Source organism: Schistocerca nitens, chromosome 3 (genome assembly GCF_023898315.1).
Source record: "Schistocerca nitens isolate TAMUIC-IGC-003100 chromosome 3, iqSchNite1.1, whole genome shotgun sequence".
NCBI lineage: Eukaryota > Metazoa > Arthropoda > Insecta > Orthoptera > Acrididae > Schistocerca > Schistocerca nitens.
The window spans coordinates 531,729,636-531,749,595 of NC_064616.1; the positions used below are offsets into that span (position 1 = coordinate 531,729,636).

The 19,960-nt window shown below is 38.4% G+C and overlaps 1 protein-coding gene across 2 annotated transcripts in view; it reads left to right on the forward strand.

Moving 5' to 3' along the window:
- Positions 1 to 19,960, forward strand: part of LOC126248447 (chloride channel protein 2) — a 526,989-nt gene that overhangs the window by 339,210 nt on the left and 167,819 nt on the right. For both annotated transcript variants that reach the window (XM_049949432.1, XM_049949431.1), the window contains exon 6: positions 14,996 to 15,121. In XM_049949432.1, the coding sequence (XP_049805389.1) occupies positions 14,996 to 15,121 (126 nt within the window). The remainder of the gene's footprint in view (positions 1 to 14,995; positions 15,122 to 19,960) is intronic.

Genomic DNA, 19,960 nt, shown 5'->3' on the forward strand with positions numbered 1-19,960 from the left:
AAGCATATGTACTTTGAATTGTTTATGTGTTCTTCATTTGAAGAGTAGTGAGAACATAATCCATAGATAAAGTAAATTTCTACTGTGATAACCTACAAACAACATTTTAAACAGATAATGTGACAGATCGTTAATCATTGATTTTGTGCACATGTTAGTTCCTTGCCTTTACTGATACTTTATTTCACTTGCAAATACTATTGTAAAGTCAGAGCTATGAATTGAATATTTTGAAATATTTTTATACAATACCTGCTTCTTCTCATATGTTAAAATTGAGCCTCTCTTTCTTCACAAGAAGAACTCTTCCCCATCTCTATCACTGTTTATCTGCAGTTATTCCATTTTTTCTCTGTTCCATTTAGATGTTTCCTGAATTATTTTGTACTTGCATCCTAATATTTTTGAATATATTTACTTATTTACTACTACTACTACTACTACTACGTGATCAGGCCCAGTGGACCGCACGCATCTACAAGTTTCCTCCTCCACTGTATTCTGCCCATTGCTGCTATCCGCCATTCGTCCACATCTATTGACATTTGTTTTAAATCTTCATGGAGTCCATCCCTCCAACGCTTCTTGGGTCTCCCTGGTGGTCTCTTTCCTGTAGGTGTGAAATCCAGGAGCTTCCGAGGCCATCTGTGATCCTCCATCCGGGCCACATGGCCAGCCCACTGCATTCGTTTGGCTTTGACAGCTCCTGCTATGTTGGGCTGCTGGTATAGTTCCTCAAGCTCTTGGTTGTATCTGATCCTCCATTGCCCTGTATCTACATCCAGAACCGGACCGAAGATCTTCCGAAGCACTTTTCTCTCAAAGACAAGGAGCTTATGGAAGTCCTGTTTCCGGATACTCCATGTCTCACAGCCATATAGAACAACAGGCTGGATCAGGGTTTTGTACAGTCGAATCTTGAACTGTCTGGAGAGAGATTTGGACCAAAGCAGTTGTGCTAGGCTGTGGTAAGATCGGTTTCCTGCTTGTATTCTGGCATTGATCTCTGCTTCACATGACGAGTTCTCAGTGAAAAGTGCCCCTAGGTATTTGAATTCTTGCACTCTCTTGTAGGAATGGTCCCAAACCTGCAGTGATTGTAGATGATCAGCAGTCTGACAATGACCACGCGTCATAACGAGGTACTCTGTCTTAGCTTCGTTTATGTTTAGCCCAAATATGCTGGCAGCCTCCTTTAGTGCTTTGGTCATTTGCTCCAACTCCTCTTCCGATCTAGAGAGTAAACAGATGTCGTCTGCATAGGCTAAGTATGCCAGTCTCTTTCCTTCGATTTCAATCCCTTCGTTCTCTTGGAAGGTCTCGCGTATGATCTTCTCGAGGGCAAAGTTGAACAGGATAGGGGACAACCCATCTCCTTGCCTGAGTCCTGTCACAATTTCAAATTCCTCAGTTATGCGATTTCCCATCTTCACCTTTGCATGTGTCTCGTTCAGACAGATCTTTATCAGATTGATGAGTTTCTCTGCTATGCCAAACTCCCTTAAACAGTTGAGCAGGCTCTTACGATGTATGCAATCATAGACCTTCTTAAAATCAACGAATAAAATATGCAAATCTTTGCCATATTCACCCAGTTTCTCAGTGAGCTGCTGGAGACTGAAGATGTGATCTACTGTTGACCGTCCTTGCCGGAAACCTCCCTGGTACTCCCCAATCACCGATTCTGCCACTGGCTGAATTCTATGTATGAGGCAATTGGACAGGATCTTATAGCAGACGTTAAGCAGGGTGATTCCTTGATAGTTGTCACATTCCAGTTTGTTGCCCTTCTTATGTATTGGACAAATCAGAGCTGTTTTCCATTCTCCTGGTAGTTCTTCTTTGGTCCATATTGCCTGTATCAGTCGGTGTATTTTTTCTGCAAGTTTCTCTCCTCCTGCCAGGATCATTTCAGCCTGTATTCCATCTTGACCTGGACTCTTATTCTGTTTAAGGTGTCTGATTCTGGTTTTTATCTCATCCAGGGTAGGTGGGGGATAGTCTGCATTGGCTGTAATTGGGTACTGGAAATCAAACTGTAGTTCGGGTTCATCACAATTTAGCAGCTGTCGAAAGTACTCTTTCCATCTCTCAGCTATGTCCCTATCGTTCGTCAGGATCTTATCACGGGAATCTTTGACAAATTTCTGCTTGGCCTGGTGACCTTTGCAGAGGTACTTCACCCTCAGAAACATTTCCCTCGTCTTTTGTCCTCTGAAGTCTGTTTCTACTTCAGTGATGATATTCCTTATGTATTTCCTCTTTGCTCTTCTCAGAATTGCTTGTGTAGTCTTTCGGACCTCCTCAAATTGTGCTTTGGCCTGTGTCAGATTTGTCCCCTTCAGCCATTTGTTCCTGGCTTCCTTTCTCCTTTCCAGGGCATCTGCACATTCCTTTCCAAACCAGATCTTCTTGCCCACTGGGTTTCCCATGAGTGTTTCCTTTGCTGTATCCCTAACTGAGCTCTGGATGTTTCCCCACATAAGTTCGAGGTCCTGATTCGCGTCCACTTCACTGAGTGCTTCAAAGCGGTTACTAAGTTGCAACTGGTATCTGGTCTTCGTTGCCTCATCTTTTAGTTTCTCCACATGGTACCTTTCCACTCTTTTTGACTTAGGCCCCGTTCTTCCTTTACACTGTATGTTTAAATGGCCTCTGACCAGGAAATGATCACTCCCACCTTCGGCTGTCTTAACGTCTAACACCCATCTCTTGGCTCTGAGATCAATGGCAACATGGTCTATTTGATTTACAGTTCTCCCATCTGGTGATACCCAGGTTCCTTTATGTACGTTTTTCCGCTGGAAGTTTGTGCTGGAGATGAACAACCCTAATGATGTAGCGAAGCTGATGAACCTAACTCCATTGTCATTGCTTAGGTTGTGTAGACTGTGCCTACCTGTTGTGTCTTGGAATATTTGTTCTTTCCCAACCTTGGCATTCATATCACCAAGGAGGATCCTCAGGTGACCATTTGGTATAGCGTCCATCACTGCCTCTAGCTGTGCATAGAACTCGTCTTTCACTTCACATTCGCTCTCCTCCATGGGAGCATGACAGTTCACAAAAGTCGCCTTAATATGCTTTACTTCCAGTGTTAGAACAGATATTCGTGGGTTGACTGAAACGAATTCTGAAACATTAGTGGCCAACGTCTTACTGAAGCAGAAACCAGTGCCAAACAGATGACCTCGTTCACTGGCTCCATACAGAATTGTACAGTTTTCAACATCAATGCTCCCAGCATCGTCCCACCGGATTTCTTGCAGTGCAACTAGGTCTAGTTCGTACCTCTGAATTTCCTTGACCACACTGATTGCAGCTCCTGTCTTGTACAGACTCCTTACATTCCACGTTCCAAATCGTATACCGTTTCTTTGCCATTGACATCGTCTATTTTTGTCAGTAATGTTCCGAGGCTTACTTGTAGTCTTGAAAGCATGTTTAATTTTTTACGGAGAGAGGGTGCTGGCCTCCCGTCCAACCTGCGGTGTTACCCTCACAGCTCACAGGACTGCTGGCTCCCCTCAGGAGTTGGGTTATAGGAAGGAATAAGAAAATTGGAAAGACGCCCTCGGGCCTCGAAACCTAATACCGTTGGGGTCAAAAAAGCAAGAGTTGGCCAAGGGAGGCCGACAGGGAAGGAGAAAGAAGGAGTCTGACACAAGTAAGTGGAAGCAATGTCAGACTCAGCTCGGGTCCCCGCGGTCGCCACCCGCGTACTTCTAGCTACTTATTTAACATTATGTTTCTAGCGATTCTTTGAAAACTGACCACTTTTACAATTTCTAGTTACATTTAGTGTGTAACACAGATGTGATTTCTGCATTTAATTCCAAACTCATTGATGCTTTCTCTTACATTGTTTAGTTATTTCCTCAAGCTTTTATGTTTAGTCCTGTTTATTACTTGCCCTCTCAGTTTCCCTCATTGTTTCGACAATCATTACTGTATCTGCATGGATTTGTACTGAAAACAGTGTGAATCTCTTCATAGACCATCTTATGAGAGGAAAGGAAATGAAACAATGTCCTACACCAAAAGTGCATCTAATTATTTGCTGTCCTACAATGGAAAGTCCAGGTTTGAACATAAACAATTATGAAAATGATAGATTGCTACACACCATAAAGATGGCACAATGAGCTGCAGACAGGCTCAACAAAAAAAACATACTGAGCTTTCAGCCACAACAATGGGAAAGAAGTACAATCAAACCTAGCCCTAAGAAAGAAATACATGGGCACCATGTGATTTTCTACCAGTCAGGCTTGGCTGACTACTTATGAACATTCAACTTATATGACGTATTATGATGTATGAAAGTCGAGTTTCTGTAAACACAAAAGCACGAACATGGTGTTTTTTTTTTTTTTTTGGGGGGGGGGGCGGAATGGGTGGGGGATGGGGAGGTGAATCAGTCTTCTGACTGGTTTGATGTGGTCCAACACAAGTTCCTCTCTTACACCATAGATCCACAGTTATTTATTGGATCTATTCCTATCTCTGTCTTTTCCTGCAGTTTTTACCCTCTAGAGCTCATTCTAGCACAATGGAAGTTATTTTCTGATGTCTTAACAAATGACCTATAATTCTGTTCCTTCTTCTTGTCAGTGTTTTCTATGTCTACATCTACATGACTGCTCTGAAATTAACAATTAAGTGTTTGGCAGAGGGCTCATCAAACCACATTCAATCTTTCAAGCTATTCCTCTTCTGTTCTACTCTCAAACAGCAAGTCAGGAAAATAAATGCTTAAATCTTTCCATGAGAGCTCTGATTTCCCTTATTTTATTTTTGTGATCATTTTTCCCTATGTAAGTGGACACCACCAAAATATTTTCTCATTTGGAGGAGAAAGTTTGTGATTGAAATTTTGTCAAATCATCTTACTGCAATGAAAAACACCTTTGTTTTAATGACTGCCATCCCAGCTCACATATCACATCAGTGGCACCTTCTCTTCCATTTCATGATATTACAAAATGAACTGCCCTTCTGTGAACTTTTTTGATTTCCTCAAACAATCCTGTCTGATACATTTCCCATACTGCACAGCAATACTCCAGAAGATGATGGACAAGCCTAGTTTAGGTAGTATGTTATTTTATTTGCTGGCTATGTGCAGAGCCTACTCATTCATTATTTTTCCATTCCACTTAATTTTCAACATTCTTCTATAGCACCACATCACAGATGCCTCGATTCTCTTCCCTTCTAGTTTCCCCACAAGCCATGATTCAGTGCCATGCACTGCTGTGCTCCAGGCATACATTCTCAGAAATCTCTTCCTCAAATTAAGGCTGAAATTTGATACTAGTAGACTACTTCTGTCTCTGCTGATCTGCTTTTTACATCCTTACTTAATCTGTCTTGTGTTACTTTGCTTCCAAAGTAGCAGAATTCGAGTTTTGCTGTTAAGTTTATCAGTAATCTCAATTCTGCTACTTCTCATTACTTTTGCTTTTTTTTTTTTATTTTATAATTTATCAGTAATCTCAATGCTGCTACTTCTCATTAGTTTTGATTTTTAAAATTTATCATTAATCTTTATTCTCTACTCATTTGATGTTCATTCCAATCGAAAGGTCCTGTAGTTCCTCTTCACTTCCACTGATCCCAATATCATAAGTGAATCTTCTCATTCGTTACACTTCAACCTGAATTGTAAATCCATTCTTTTATTTTTGTCATTGCTTCTTAAGTGTATAGACTGAACATTGGGGACAAAAAATTGCATCCCTGTCCTAAACTCTTTTTAATCTGAGCACTGCTTTCTTGTGCTTCCATTCTTGGTGTTCACTTTGTTTCTTCTGTATGATGTATATTACCTGGCTTTCCCTATAGCTTACTCCTATAATTTTGAACATTTTACACCATTTTACACTGTCAAATGCTTTTTCCATGTTGACATACCCCATGAAGTTGTCCTGATTTTTCTTATGTTCTGCTTTCAATTTAAGACAAAGTGTCAGAATAGCCTCTCTGGTGGCTTTACCTTTCCTAAAACCATACTGATCATCATCTAACAGATCCTCAATTTTAACAATGTTATGAAAAGGGTAGACTGCTACTAACTGATCTTTATTGTGAGTAGCAATCTATCCTCTTCATAATATTTTTGATGTTCCAACCTTGACTTCACATTTTTAGATCCTCAGTTTTCCTTTCCATTCTCCTGTGTATTATTCCTGTCAACAATTTAGATCAGGGTGTCTATGACCCGGGACAACTGGGAGATCCCGGGGGAAACCCGGGAATTTTTTCATCCGGGGGAACACCGGGATAAACCTCGGAATTATTTGGACTTCCGGGAATTTTTTTTGTTTTAGCTTTCAGTTAAATTTTTGTAGTTTTGACTGGTAAGAAACAATACTCTAACAAAGGATATTATGTATCCTACTACTGCAGAATAATACTGAAGCAATAAAACATAAACGGAAGGGGGGGGGGGGGGGGAATGAAAATAAAACTTAAGTTGCAAAGGAAATGCGCCATATACAACAACTAAACACAGAGCTCATACAAGCATCTGCCAACAGCAAAATGTGTTAAAGGCCTTAGGAAGACTGTTCAGTGCTTCATAACAACAAATTTACTCCGTCTCCGATGAGTGTGATGTCACAACTGTTTACTTTAGATTCGTTTGAGCAGTTGTTGGGCGGGCTCATGCGCATGCACAGTTGAGTCGCGCATGTGTAGTACTCCCACTTCTGGTTTCAGAAGTGTGACTGTTAGCTGTATAAGCAGCAGCTGCAGCAGCACCAAAATGCTACCCGAAAAAATTTTACTGGCATGTGCAAGTTGCCAGATTAACTGGGGGCAAACCGGGGTATCTACCTTGGGCAGCAATTTCAGGGAATGGGATGGGGCCACCAAATTCATATTCTTGAGGGTAAAAACCTAGTTTCACAAAGCGCCTAGTATCCAGCGCACATTGGGCTTTCGATTATTCATATGATTTTGAAACACATCCCTGTTGGTTTTTTAACATTTTAGAACATATTCTAAGTTTATTTCTGAATGAATCATAAGTTGAATTTTGAATGCGTGTATAGTGTACATCATGTATCTGCCAGAGGAATCCCGTCGCATCTAGAAATAAACTTTCCTGCAGACAGAAGGGGATGGGGCTATATGAGCTGAGCGGAATAAAGCTGAACGGGTGGATGGCAATCGCTGTTTGTTTATGTGGTTGACTGTGTTTGCAAATGATCAGTGTTGTTATAATTACCAGTGAAATCCATAGATTCAGACTACCAGAGTGGAAATAAATGACTAATAGGAATGATAGGTAAGAAAGATTACGTATTTTCTTCTTGGTGTATACAAGAAAATGAAATTTTGATAGAAAATTTTTAGCCAGACCTCTACACTAGTAAGGACCAGTTGTACTGTCCCTGGTAGCAGCCACCTGAGAAGCGCGGTAAACGCATTGTATGAACACGTAATAACGCCTAACCGGAGAATAAATGCAGGATAATTGAACCGTTGATTGTGGCAGGGTTAGCAAAGTTAACTGGAGAATAAGTTACAGAATTAGTGATAACAAGATTGTTTGGTAGAACGAGGAAGGAGAAGAAATGGGGACATCACACAAATTATGGAAGAATAAGACGATTCCAAATTTGTATAAAAATTTCATATTACTACTTTTCGATCTCATGCTTGAGAAGCTGGAGCATATGAATGAAATGTGAAACTATTTCTGAACACAAAACTTTTTGCTTGTAGTAGGCCTAATAAGCATTTGATATTGGTACTTTGTGAATTATATTTTCTCCTCGTGTTATGACCATTTGTGCCAAAACAGTCTCGTTTATTTGGTGTGTCTTACAATAGCTGCAATATTAGACAGGTCTATTTCGTTTTATCTAGCAGACCATCACAAAATACGCGTAATCATGTAGAGGAACCACACAGTTCTTGGGTACTGTTTGTATTAACAGCTTTTTCAGTATCAGACAAAGACATTTCTTTTTTTCATGTAGCAAAACATTTGACGTCTTTGATGAGGTAATAGATTCTGTCCCAGAAAGGAAAGCATGCCATGTAAAGCTGTAACAAGGTTGGAGAGAAAAACTGCTAGGACTTATAGACTGAAAAAAAGTGCACTGTCTTGCTTCTCTCTTCTACTGGTTTCATGTATCTTATATATAATTTTATGTCACACAAAAAAGCAAGATATTAACTATAGGCAATAAAGAATGCAAATTTTTGAAGAGTTCTTGTTCTCCTGGTTACAAATTATCCCATCCAATATTGATTGCGAGTTGTTGTTGTTGTTGTTGTTGTCGTTTTTTTTTTTTTTTTTTTTTTTTTTTTTTTTTTTTTTTTTTTTTAAATGCACAGAGCAGTCTGAGTTAGAGTGGGAAAGTGGATAATCTCCACGTGACTGGCATTTACATTTAGTGATTTTGCAATTTCCCCTTCATTTATTGCTCTCATGTCAAGTGAAAAAAAAATGGATTTCTGTGGCTGGGAGTTATCAAGTGAATACATTGATATGAGTACGGAAGGCTAAAATATGTTATTATTTTCAGATTTTATTTTATTTCCACCTTTCTGACAGTCAGGTATTAATCGCCTTGCAGAACAATGAAGTTATTTTTGTCGGTTTGCTAAAGAAATTTGGCTTTTATTAATCTTTTCCGATGAGGCAGTCAATTTATTTGAAACGAAGTGTTTAATTCCACACTATTGGCTAGTTTCAACTGTTTGCTGCACTTCAAAAGTGCATGTTTTCATCTTCTAGCACGTATGACATTATGCCATAATGAAGAACCAAATATTAGATAATACAGTACAGGTACTCCAAGAAAAGTTACATCCAAATATGCACATACGAATGTGCACTTTAAGCTGAATTACACGTTTTAGTATGGTTCATGAAATTCCAATGCTCTTGGAGTATCCTCTGATGCCTTGTTTCTTTTATGACATAATGTAAGATCTTTTAATGTCTTACACTTACGAACATACGCACTTCCAGCATCGTAGAAGCTGCGCAAGCGCAGTGACGCCTGTTATCTGGCACTCTCTGGCAACTACTGAAACAAACATATTTCTAACAGGTCGCGGGAAAATATTGCGAATGGTTATTTGAAAAGCATTATTTTCAAAGTAAATTTCCTTTTATGTAAGATGAACTATGTGCAAGAATATACGATGAATTTCTTAAATCAGAGAGCGTTTGACTCTCATTTAAAAATCGTGTCTTTGAGTACAAACATTTAGAAAGATTTTGAGCTCAGAAGCTCAAGACATTTATGTATTCATTAAAACTTTTACTGGCACATTTGTGGGATGTATCTTAAAGTGTAACATGCTCAAAAAAGATCAACATTATATGTGAAAGATTAGCTTCTCTTGCAGCTTATTAATCTTAGAGACCAAGATAATATGTGAAATCTCAGCTTTTTTTGTAGTACGTATAATAATCTAAACCATTAACGTTTCCTGTTTGTGTGCACACCCTACTTAAGAGTGATATCGCCATTGCCTGACTACATCACATGTCCTATGCTCGAATATCCTCTGCCATTGGCTGGCAAAATCATGTGACATGAGCTATGACTGGCTACAAAAGTGCATTGCTATCTGGATTTCAATGCCTCGGAAAGTAACATGTGGCGTTTAGTGGAATTTAAATTTACACTTTCGTGATACAAAAATATCAGCATACATGTTGCTGCACATCAAAGATCTTTCCAAAATGGTTTTTTTTTTTTTACTGAGTTTGGCTTTCTAAAGAGCCGAGAAGTACTACACCAGTGTATAAAACCATAACGATTCAAAGGATTGATCAGTTTTACAGTTCCAAGAAGAAGTGTACTGTCACTTAACACGGAAAAAGTGTATCTTCACCCGGGAGAAAGAGTAATTTTAATCGGGAAATCCGGGAATTTTTTTTTCTTGTCCACATATACACCCTGTAGATACATGAACTGTTACGCTGATTGAATGATAGTTCTCACTCCTATCTGCTCTTGATATTTTAAGGATCATGTGGTTGATATGTTCCAAAAGTGTGATAGTATGGGTCCAGAGTCATATATTCTACCCACCAACTTGAAGAGTCATTTGGTTGGTGCTTCCTTCAATGATTTTAGAAGTCCCAAACAAATGTTATCTATTCTTTCCATCATATTTGATTACAAGTCTCCAGAGCTCTTTTAAACTGTGATTGTAGTACTAGATTCCCTATATTTACCATCTCAACTCCTATTTCATCCTCCATCATGTCATCAGACAATTGCTCTCCCTTGTAAGAGGCCTCCAATGTAATCTATCCACCTATCCACTCTCTCAGAGTGGAGTAACGGTGGAATTATGATTGCATTCTCAATGTCAATGCCCTTGCTTTTAATTTCACTGATGGCTTTGACTTTTCCATGTGCTGAATTAGTTCTTCTGACGTCTATTTCTGTTTTGATTTCTTCACAATTTTCTTGCAGCCATTTTCTTTGGCTTCCATGCATTTCGTATTTACTTCATTCCTAATTAAGCTATACTGCAGTATTCCTATCTTTCCTTGAAAGTTTTTGTACCTCCTTTTGCCAATCAGTTGAAGTATTTCTTCTTTTATCCAAGGTTTCTTCACAGTTATCTCCCTTGTACATATGTTTGTCCATCCAGCTTCTGTGATTGTCATACAGAGTTGATAGTGAAGTTTTATCTTTGATAGACAACAGTCAGTAGTTAAAATTTATCTTTGACAAGGATTATCTCTACCAATCACACCCACTTTTCACAATATTTATGTTGCGCTCTGAAGCCTGATATCTCAAATCGACAATACTCAGCATATTCTTGAGCACCTCTGAAGATGTAGAATGCAGTTCTCAATTTTAAGAAAAATATGAAACACTTCCTTTTGTAAACTTTATAATGTTCCCCTGAAACATTAACATGTTTGTCAAGTTTTCTCCATCAAAAAGTAAAGCAAATGCTCCCATCTTCTCTCATTAATGCTTGTTTCTCTTATAGTTTCCTAGTCAGACACACCTCTTTCTTCCTCCTTCTCTTCATTACTTGTGTTCTGTCACATTCATCTTTCTCTCCCCATTTCATTTCATCTTTCAGTTCCATTGCTGCCAGTGCCCACATTGTAAATCTAACTGCCTATAATTGGTCTTTCTTGTTCTGCTTTTCATGAATGAATATAAGCTGTGTATTTTTCTGCTACGCCTACTAATATTTCCACAGTTTAAGTCATAATTATTTCAAAGTGATGGATTTCGTATAAGATGTGAGTCCTCTTATGACACACATGACATAACGACTATCATGTCCTGATGGCCATAATATTGCCAAGATAAATAAATACACAGCAAGTAACCAAAGTGCATTGTTTCCAACGATGTTGGTAGATAGAGGGTAGTGTGTCATAAGAAACTGGGCCTGATAGCCAAAGACAAATTTCATTTTCCAATTTAGGACCCATAACTAAGCTACCAGCATCATGTACATTCTTTGTTTGAAGAACTCTATTGGCCACTGTAATGGAAAAGTCTGATTTTTGTCAGTTGATATGTTATTATCACAGAATGCAAGGAATATTTTGCTAAGGTATACGAGGTCATTCATCTAAAACTTGCACTGTAAATATTGTGGAAGTGGAAAATGCTATTATGTGTGGCTTTCACAGAATGGAATGGTAGTCAGAGGCTCATATTGTTAGCCAATCAACAGATTGTAATAATATTTATAAAATGTATTTTTTGCACAAACATACACTATTTTAAATGGAACAATGCCTATTGACATTAAAAAACTAAAATTAGGGTAAATTATAGTGTCAGTGATGTTTGTTGTGGGATTCTAGTGCTAGTCATTTATGAGATACTGTATTTTTAAAAGTTGCCACACCGACACTTGTACAATAACTGTGGTAGCACACACTAAAGAACAACACAAATGCATACACAAGTTATGTAGATTCTGACCACTAAAAAGAAAACTCACCATCACAGGTTGCATCTCTGGCAGTGGCAATACACACTTCCAGTCTGCTATGGAATGACTGCTGCACATGTGCCAGTATTTCAGCAGAGATGTTCGAGCAGGCTAGAGTAAATACATCATTGCATATCACAGGGTGGTTGATATGTCCTTGTAGACAGCATGTTTCAGCTTTCTCCACAGAAAAAAGTCTACCAACATCAAATCCGGGGAATGGCCCAGCCAAGGTACTGTTCCTCTACATCCTCTCCAACAATTTAGAAACAGTTGATGAAGAAATAGTGTAGTACTTCATGCACTATGTGCTGGACAACCATCATGTTGGTATCACAGGTTCCTCCTAGTCTGCAGAGGAACATCCCCTAGTATCTGTGGAAGATGGTCTCTTAGGAGGCTCCGATACTTGTGCATGTTCTGTGTTGCGTCTATGAAAAACAGGCCTATGAGCTGATGGTCAGTATCCCACGCCACATATTTGCACTCCATGGATGCTGACATTCCATCTGACAAAGCCAACAGTGATTGTCGACAGACCAGCAGTGCATGTTTCAGTTGTTTATCTGGCCATGATTGATAAATGTGACTTCATCACTATACTAGATACAGGATACACATGGAGTATCCTGTCTTAATGCCGATGTACAGAAGTTAACCCGATTCTCATAACTAGTTCTGTGCAGCTCTTGATGGAGAGAAATGTGATAGGGATGGCACCTATGTTGATGGAGAATGCATAGTACACTTGCTTGACAAATGCCACTTCCTTATGCTACTGAATGGGAGCAAACATTCAAATCAACTGCAACAGCAGCAACAACATTGATTTTCTCCTCTTCTGTCACCACTTGTTTGCTTCTATTACATTGTCTAGATGCTACACTACCGTATCGTAAACAGTTACCAAGATGGTTGACATCTATTGGGATATCTTGCTCCATATGCCATACAAGAACAAACTGCATTTCTCCTATGCTCTGTATACACCATGAACATGTTGGCTTTTTCTGCATTGGTAAATCCCATCATCTACTCACAATCTACTGTTTGGTCTGACATACACTGACTGACTAGCAAATCACAATGCACTCAAGGAGCATAGAAGCACACCATAAGCCAACAAAACAACATTGTACCTAGCAACTACACAGGTTAAATGGTATAAACAAATGCCAGTGTGAAAACTTTTCAAAATATGGTATCTCATAAACAACTCGCACTAGAATTCTGCTACAAACACCACTGACATTCTAATTTATCCTACTTTTAATTTGTTTATGTCAATAGGCATTGTTTCACTTAAAAAAGAGCCCCTGACTACCAATCCATTCTGTGAAAACCACACATGAATAGCATTTTCCATTTCCACAATATCTGATGTGCGAGTTTTAGGTGATTCAGCCTGTATAAAAGTCTTCAGGCTTTGGTGTCATCACAGTAAATTTTGCTCTAGTGCAGGCCACCTGCAGAAGCTGCAGCTCTGCTGCTGTTATGTCACTGCTACAGTCAATTTCCTCCACCAAATAACTGCATTGGTTTAGTAACAAATATTCTAACATATAAAGAACTCGAGAAAGGGGGGGGGGGGTGCTAAACTGATGTGATTATTTTGGACTAGATAAATAGGTAGCTTAAACTTTCATCAGATGGGACTATTTTGGGGCTAGATAAAAAGGTAGCTTATACTTTGATCAGGTGGTAGTTTGGAACTAGAGATGGGCAAACTCTTTCATCCTTGGGAACTATTTCACTGATGATCACTCTTTTTTGGGAACCATTCAGTTTTACTCATTCACCGTCCATTTGTGCTTGGTATATGGTTCTTATGAAAAATTGAAAATTAGTAGCATAGGTGAGCACGGGCTTCATTCTATTGTAAGTCGGTTTGCCTTCCATAATAATGAACATGCTTTTTTACCTTGTATCAAAAAAAGATGGAAAATGGCCACTCATGTGTGCCGTGCTGACTTCTTTGCATGTGTAATAACAAAAGAATCTTGCCTTTTTACAAGTATTTCTTCTGCTTTTTATCAAAATAGTGAAGTAAGCTGATATACTGTTTTGTTACCTGAAAATGTGTATGTATTACATACCACGTAAACAAATAACAACTCAACACTGAACTAACTATGAGCAGTTGGCAGTGGAACTGTGACAAGTGGCCACGTGAAGAAGGACAGGAACAGTACCAAGGCTGTAACAAGATGGGCCGATGTGCTGTTGCGGGAATCAGATCGACCATTTCCCGTTCCCGGGAACTATATGTAGAAAGCCACGATGGAGACCGAGACAGACGGGAAAGGGACCTAGGCTGGAATGAGACCAACCGTTTCCCATTCCTGGGAACTATAAGTAGAAATCCACAACCAAAGTGAACTATGAAAGACTGTTCCTTAGAATTCGTTCCTCGTTTGTTCCGTGCATCTTGATGAACCGTTCCTTTGGACCCGTTAGTTCACGAATGACCCATCTCTATTTGGAACTAACAAAAGGAGTTACAAAAGCATGGTAGCTGGTGAGCATCTCAAATAAAATTTGTTTCATGTCAGAGTCAAATATTCATGAAAAAGCAGACTATCATATTAATTCTTCAGAATTGACATATATTTCTTGAGGAATGTTTGGCAGTGGTAAAGGAAGTTTCTATGAGAAAATTATGCAAAAAATGTATTGAAATAGAAAGTTGGCCTCAGTAATTAATGAAAACATGAGAATCTCCTCAGTACCTGGTGTTGCAAGCACTTATGCATTTTATATGTCTCTCAAGCATATAGGAGAAGGTAACACAATTTATGCCGTAATGTGAAATATAGAATTTTGGATGGGGAATCACTAAGATATTTGCATAGAAGTCACTGTGAAAAACGTTATGCAGAAAGATTTAAGTTCTTTTACATCTTTAATCAATGTCTTTTTTTTTTGCATTATAATGTTTATGCAATATATTGTCTGTTACATAAGTATAATACAAATCATTATTAGTAATTACTAAATATTCAAATGTTTTATATTTATTTCATTTCATGTTTTACAGGAGTGTTGTTCAGCATAGAAGTAACAACAGTCTACTTTGCAGTTCGAAATTATTGGCGTGGTTTCTTTGCTGCAGTATGTGGAGCTACTGTTTTCAGGCTTCTTGCTGTCTGGATGCAAAAAGAAGGTGAGCTTAGTTATGTGTTGCAAGTAATGATATGCTCTGTTATTTGAATAATAAATACTTGAGTTGTAGGAAAAAAGCAAGAATCATTTTATAATTGACTAGTGCTGTTTTTTCCATGCCACAAAACTTAATTTATTCTTGAAGTATCATACTTCAAGAAATTAACAGTATAATTGTAAACTGTTCCCCTGATCTGGGCCAGGTGGTCTTATGAGCTGCAGTGTTGCTGTTAGTTTTTGCAGTAGAGGTGTATCAGTGAATAGATTCTGACTGATGAAGGTTAACACTTCTTCAGCTTAAAAAGTTTTCTGCATCTGAAAAAAATTAACATTAATTAGAAATAATGATATGTCATAGGTTTCAGGAGCTTTTCCCAAATTTAACTGACTATTACCACTGACTACTAAAGCTGCTGCTGCATCTTAACAGTCTCTGCTTCAAACATGATGTAAGTGGTAAGTGGTAAATTACCACTATGAAAAAAGGCTCACATCTTGAGAAACTCAGCAGCTATTTAGTGACACAATGTCTTTCAGTTTTTCTATTAATGACATGAAAGGCAAATAACTTAAAACTTGGGATAAAAGTACAGCTAGGATGAAGTAACTGTCTCAAAATTGTTTTCAGAGATCTTGGGAATTATTTACACAGTTATAATAAATTGGGACATGAAGAACAAACTAGGCACTGAACTGTAGATTTTTGTATCACCGAAAAGAGGACAGCTCTTTTATAGCAATATATTTTGTGTATAATGATTGAGATATTCATCTGAATAAATTCAAGTATAAATAGAGCAAACGTCATTCTCATGATTAATATCACATTATTAACAAACCACTAAATATAGTTTAGTATATATACACAATATGTTGGAACTACTTTTATATAGTAATGTGTTCTTGACATGTACAATCACTACAGATCATTCTACATGCTTGAAACAAGAGTATGAACTGTATAATGGGTCAGTTAAAGATTAAGTGAATGAAGTGTCACATGAAACATAGTGATTTACAGGCTGAAATAGTGTGTGGAATAATATTAGTCATAGTAGGGACTCTTGAGAAATGTGCAGGCATACAATGAATTTACTGAACATTGTAGCTTACCTTTTAAACTAGTATTCTTTAAAAGATGAAACGTTTACAGTATGCATATTCTTGCTTGTAAACACCCCACCACACACACACACACACACACACACACACACACACACAAACACACTACTACAGTGGACCAAATGGTGAATCAGTTACAAAGAACTCTAGTGACTGGAATTTTTGAATAATGTGAAAGCGTATGAGAAAAATGTTTTTCACATTTTAGTGTTTCTTTTCAACTCTGATTATTTGACTATCTCAGACCTGCATAATCACATGCAAGATATTCTGCATCCACTAGTTGTTGTTGTTGTTGTGGTCTTCAGTCCTGAGACTGGTTTGATGCAGCTCTCCATGCTACTCTATCCTGTGCAAGCTTCTTCATCTCCCAGTACCTACTGCAACCTACATCCTTCTGAATCTGCTTAGTGTATTGATCTCTTGGTCTCCCTCTACGATTTTTACCCTCCACGCTGCCCTCCAATGCTAAATTTGTGATCCCTTGATGCCTCAAAACATGTCCTACCAACCGATCCCTTCTTCTAGTCAAGTTGTGCCACAAACTTCTCTTCTCCCCAATCCTATTCAATACCTCCTCATTAGTTATGTGATCTACCCACCTTATCTTCAGCATTCTTCTGTAGCACCACATTTTGAAAGCTTCTATTCTCTTCTTGTCCAAACTGGTTATCGTCCATGTTTCACTTCCATACATGGCTACACTCCATACAAATACTTTCAGAAACGACTTCCTGACACTTAAATCTATACTCGATGTTAACAAATTTCTCTTCTTCAGAAACGCTTTCCTTGCCATTGCCAGTCTACATTTTATATCCTCTCTACTTCGACCATCATCAGTTATTTTACTCCCTAAATAGCAAAACTCCTTTACTACTTTAAGTGTCTCATTTCCTAATCTAATCCCCTCAGCATCACCCGATTTAATTTGACTACATTCCATTATCCTCGTTTTGTTTTTGTTGATGTTCATCTTATATCCTCCTTTCAAGACACTGTCCATTCCGTTCAACTGCTCTTCCAAGTCCTTTGCTGTCTCTGACAGAATTACAATGTCATCGGCGAACCTCAAAGTTTTTACTTCTTCTCCATGAATTTTAATACCTACTCCGAATTTTTCTTTTGTTTCCTTTACTGCTTGCTCAATATACAGATTGAATAACATCGGGGAGAGGCTACAACCCTGTCTCACTCCTTTCCCAACCACTGCTTCCCTTTCATGCCCCTCGACTCTTATAACTGCCGTCTGGTTTCTGTACAAATTGTAAATAGCCTTTCGCTCCCTGTACTTTACCCCTGCCACCTTCAGAATTTGAAAGAGAGTATTCCAGTTAACGTTGTCAAAAGCTTTCTCTAAGTCTACAAATGCTAGAAACGTAGGTTTGCCTTTTCTTAATCTTTCTTCTAAGATAAGTCGTACGGTTAGTATTGCCTCACGTGTTCCAACATTTCTACGGAATCCAAACTGATCTTCCCCGAGGTCCGCTTCTACCAGTTTTTCCATTCGTCTGTAAAGAATTCGTGTTAGTATTTTGCAGCTGTGACTTATTAAACTGATAGTTCGGTAATTTTCACATCTGTCAACACCTGCTTTCTTTGGGATTGGAATTATTATATTCTTCTTGAAGTCTGTGGGTATTTCGCCTGTCTCATACATCTTGCTCACCAGATGGTAGAGTTTTGTCATGACTGGCTCTCCCAAGGCCATCAGTAGTTCTAATGGAATGTTGTCTACTCCCGGGGCCTTATTTCGACTCAGGTCTTTCAGTGCTCTGTCAAACTCTTCACGCAGTATCTTATCTCCTATTTCATCTTCATCTACATCCTCTTCCATTTCCATAATACTGTCCTCAAGTACATCGTCCTTGTATAAACCCTCTATATACTCCTTCCACCTTTCTGCCTTCCCTTCTTTGCTTAGAACTGGGTTGCCATCTGAGCTCTTGATATTCATACAAGTGGTTCTCTTCTCTCCAAAGGTCTCTTTAATTTTCCTGTAGGCAGTATCTATCTTACCCCTAGTGAGACAAGCCTCTACATCCTTACATTTGTCCTCTAGCCATCCCTGCTTAGCCATTTTGCACTTTCTGTCGATCTCATTTTTGAGACGTTTGTATTCCCTTTTGCCTGCTTCATTTACTGCATTTTTATATTTTCTCCTTTCATCAATTAAATTCAATATTTCTTCTGTTACCCAAGGATTTCTATTAGCCCTCGTCTTTTTACCTACTTGATCCTCTGCTGCCTTCACTACTTCATCCCTCAGAGCTACCCATTCTTCTTCTACTGTATTTCTTTCCCCCATTCCTGTCAATTGTTCCCTTATGCTCTCCCTGAAACTCTGTACAACCTCTGGTTTAGTCAGTTTATCCAGGTCCCATCTCCTTAAATTCCCACCTTTTTTGCATCCACTAGTACAGGACAGAAATGTGATCCATCTCAAAACATTTTTGCATGTTCAGACTACCAAGCAACACAAGTATCTCCACTATACAATTCATATCCGTTACGTGCCAAGAGATCTCTCCTGTCTATCTTTGGTCCTCACAGCATATAAATTTACTTTCATATGGGCTCCATGTGTTACACGTTTAGGCCCATAAACATCATGGCCCATATGTGCAGATTGCATACCCTATCAAAATCTTAAAATAATATTATCCTGCTAACACAAATTAAATAAATAAATAAAAACATTCATGCATACTCCACCAAGGTTTTGATTTCCTTTACTAGTTAGCAGGCACAGAGTCTTAAGTAGGCTTTGACTCTGTAAAACTGTAAGTACTAGCTCAAAACCATCACTTGAGGCAGTCTCAGAAGCTACTAGGTATATTTGTGTGGCAACTCCTGCATTGCCAAATTTTTCATCTTGTGGCCCAGTCTTGATTCTGGGTTTGAAATAATGTGCCCTGTTTATTAATTATTAACACATTCTGTGGGTTATTTTATTTCTACATCTACATATATGTAACTACTCTGCAATTAACACAAAAATGCCACCTTCAGATTATTTCTTACCATTCCTCTCTCGAATAGTGCATTGGAAAAATGAACATTTAAAGCTTTCCCCAAGAACCCTGATTTATCTTATTTTGTTATCCTGATCATTTATTCCTCTGTAGGTTGGCATCAATAAAATATTTTCGCACTCAGAGGAGAAAGTTGGTGATTGAAAGTTTGTGAAAAATTTCACAGCACTGAAAAAATGCCTTTGTTTTAATGATTGCCACCCCAAATCACATATCATATCTGTGACACTCTCTCCCGTGTTTCACAATAATACAAAATAACGAGCCCTTCTTTGAACTTTTTCCATGTCCTCCATCAGTCCTATCTGCTAAGGATCTGATTTCAAACAGGTATACTCTAGCAGAGGACATACCCATGTGGTGAAGACAGTCTCTTTAGTATGCCTGTTGCATCTTCTAAGTATTCTGGCAATAAAACACTGTCTTTGGTTTGCCATCCTCACAACGTTATCCATGTGATTGTTCGAATTTAAGTTGTTTGTAATCATAATTCGTAGTTATTTAGATGAATTGTCAGCCTTTAGATTTGTGTGATTTATCGTGTAACTGAAATGTATCAAATTCTATTTAGTATTTGTGTGGACAACTCACACTTTTTCTTATGTAGAGTCAATTGCCACTTGTCACACCATATAGATTCTGTGTCTAAGCAATTGGTTTTGATATTCTGGTGATTATACTAG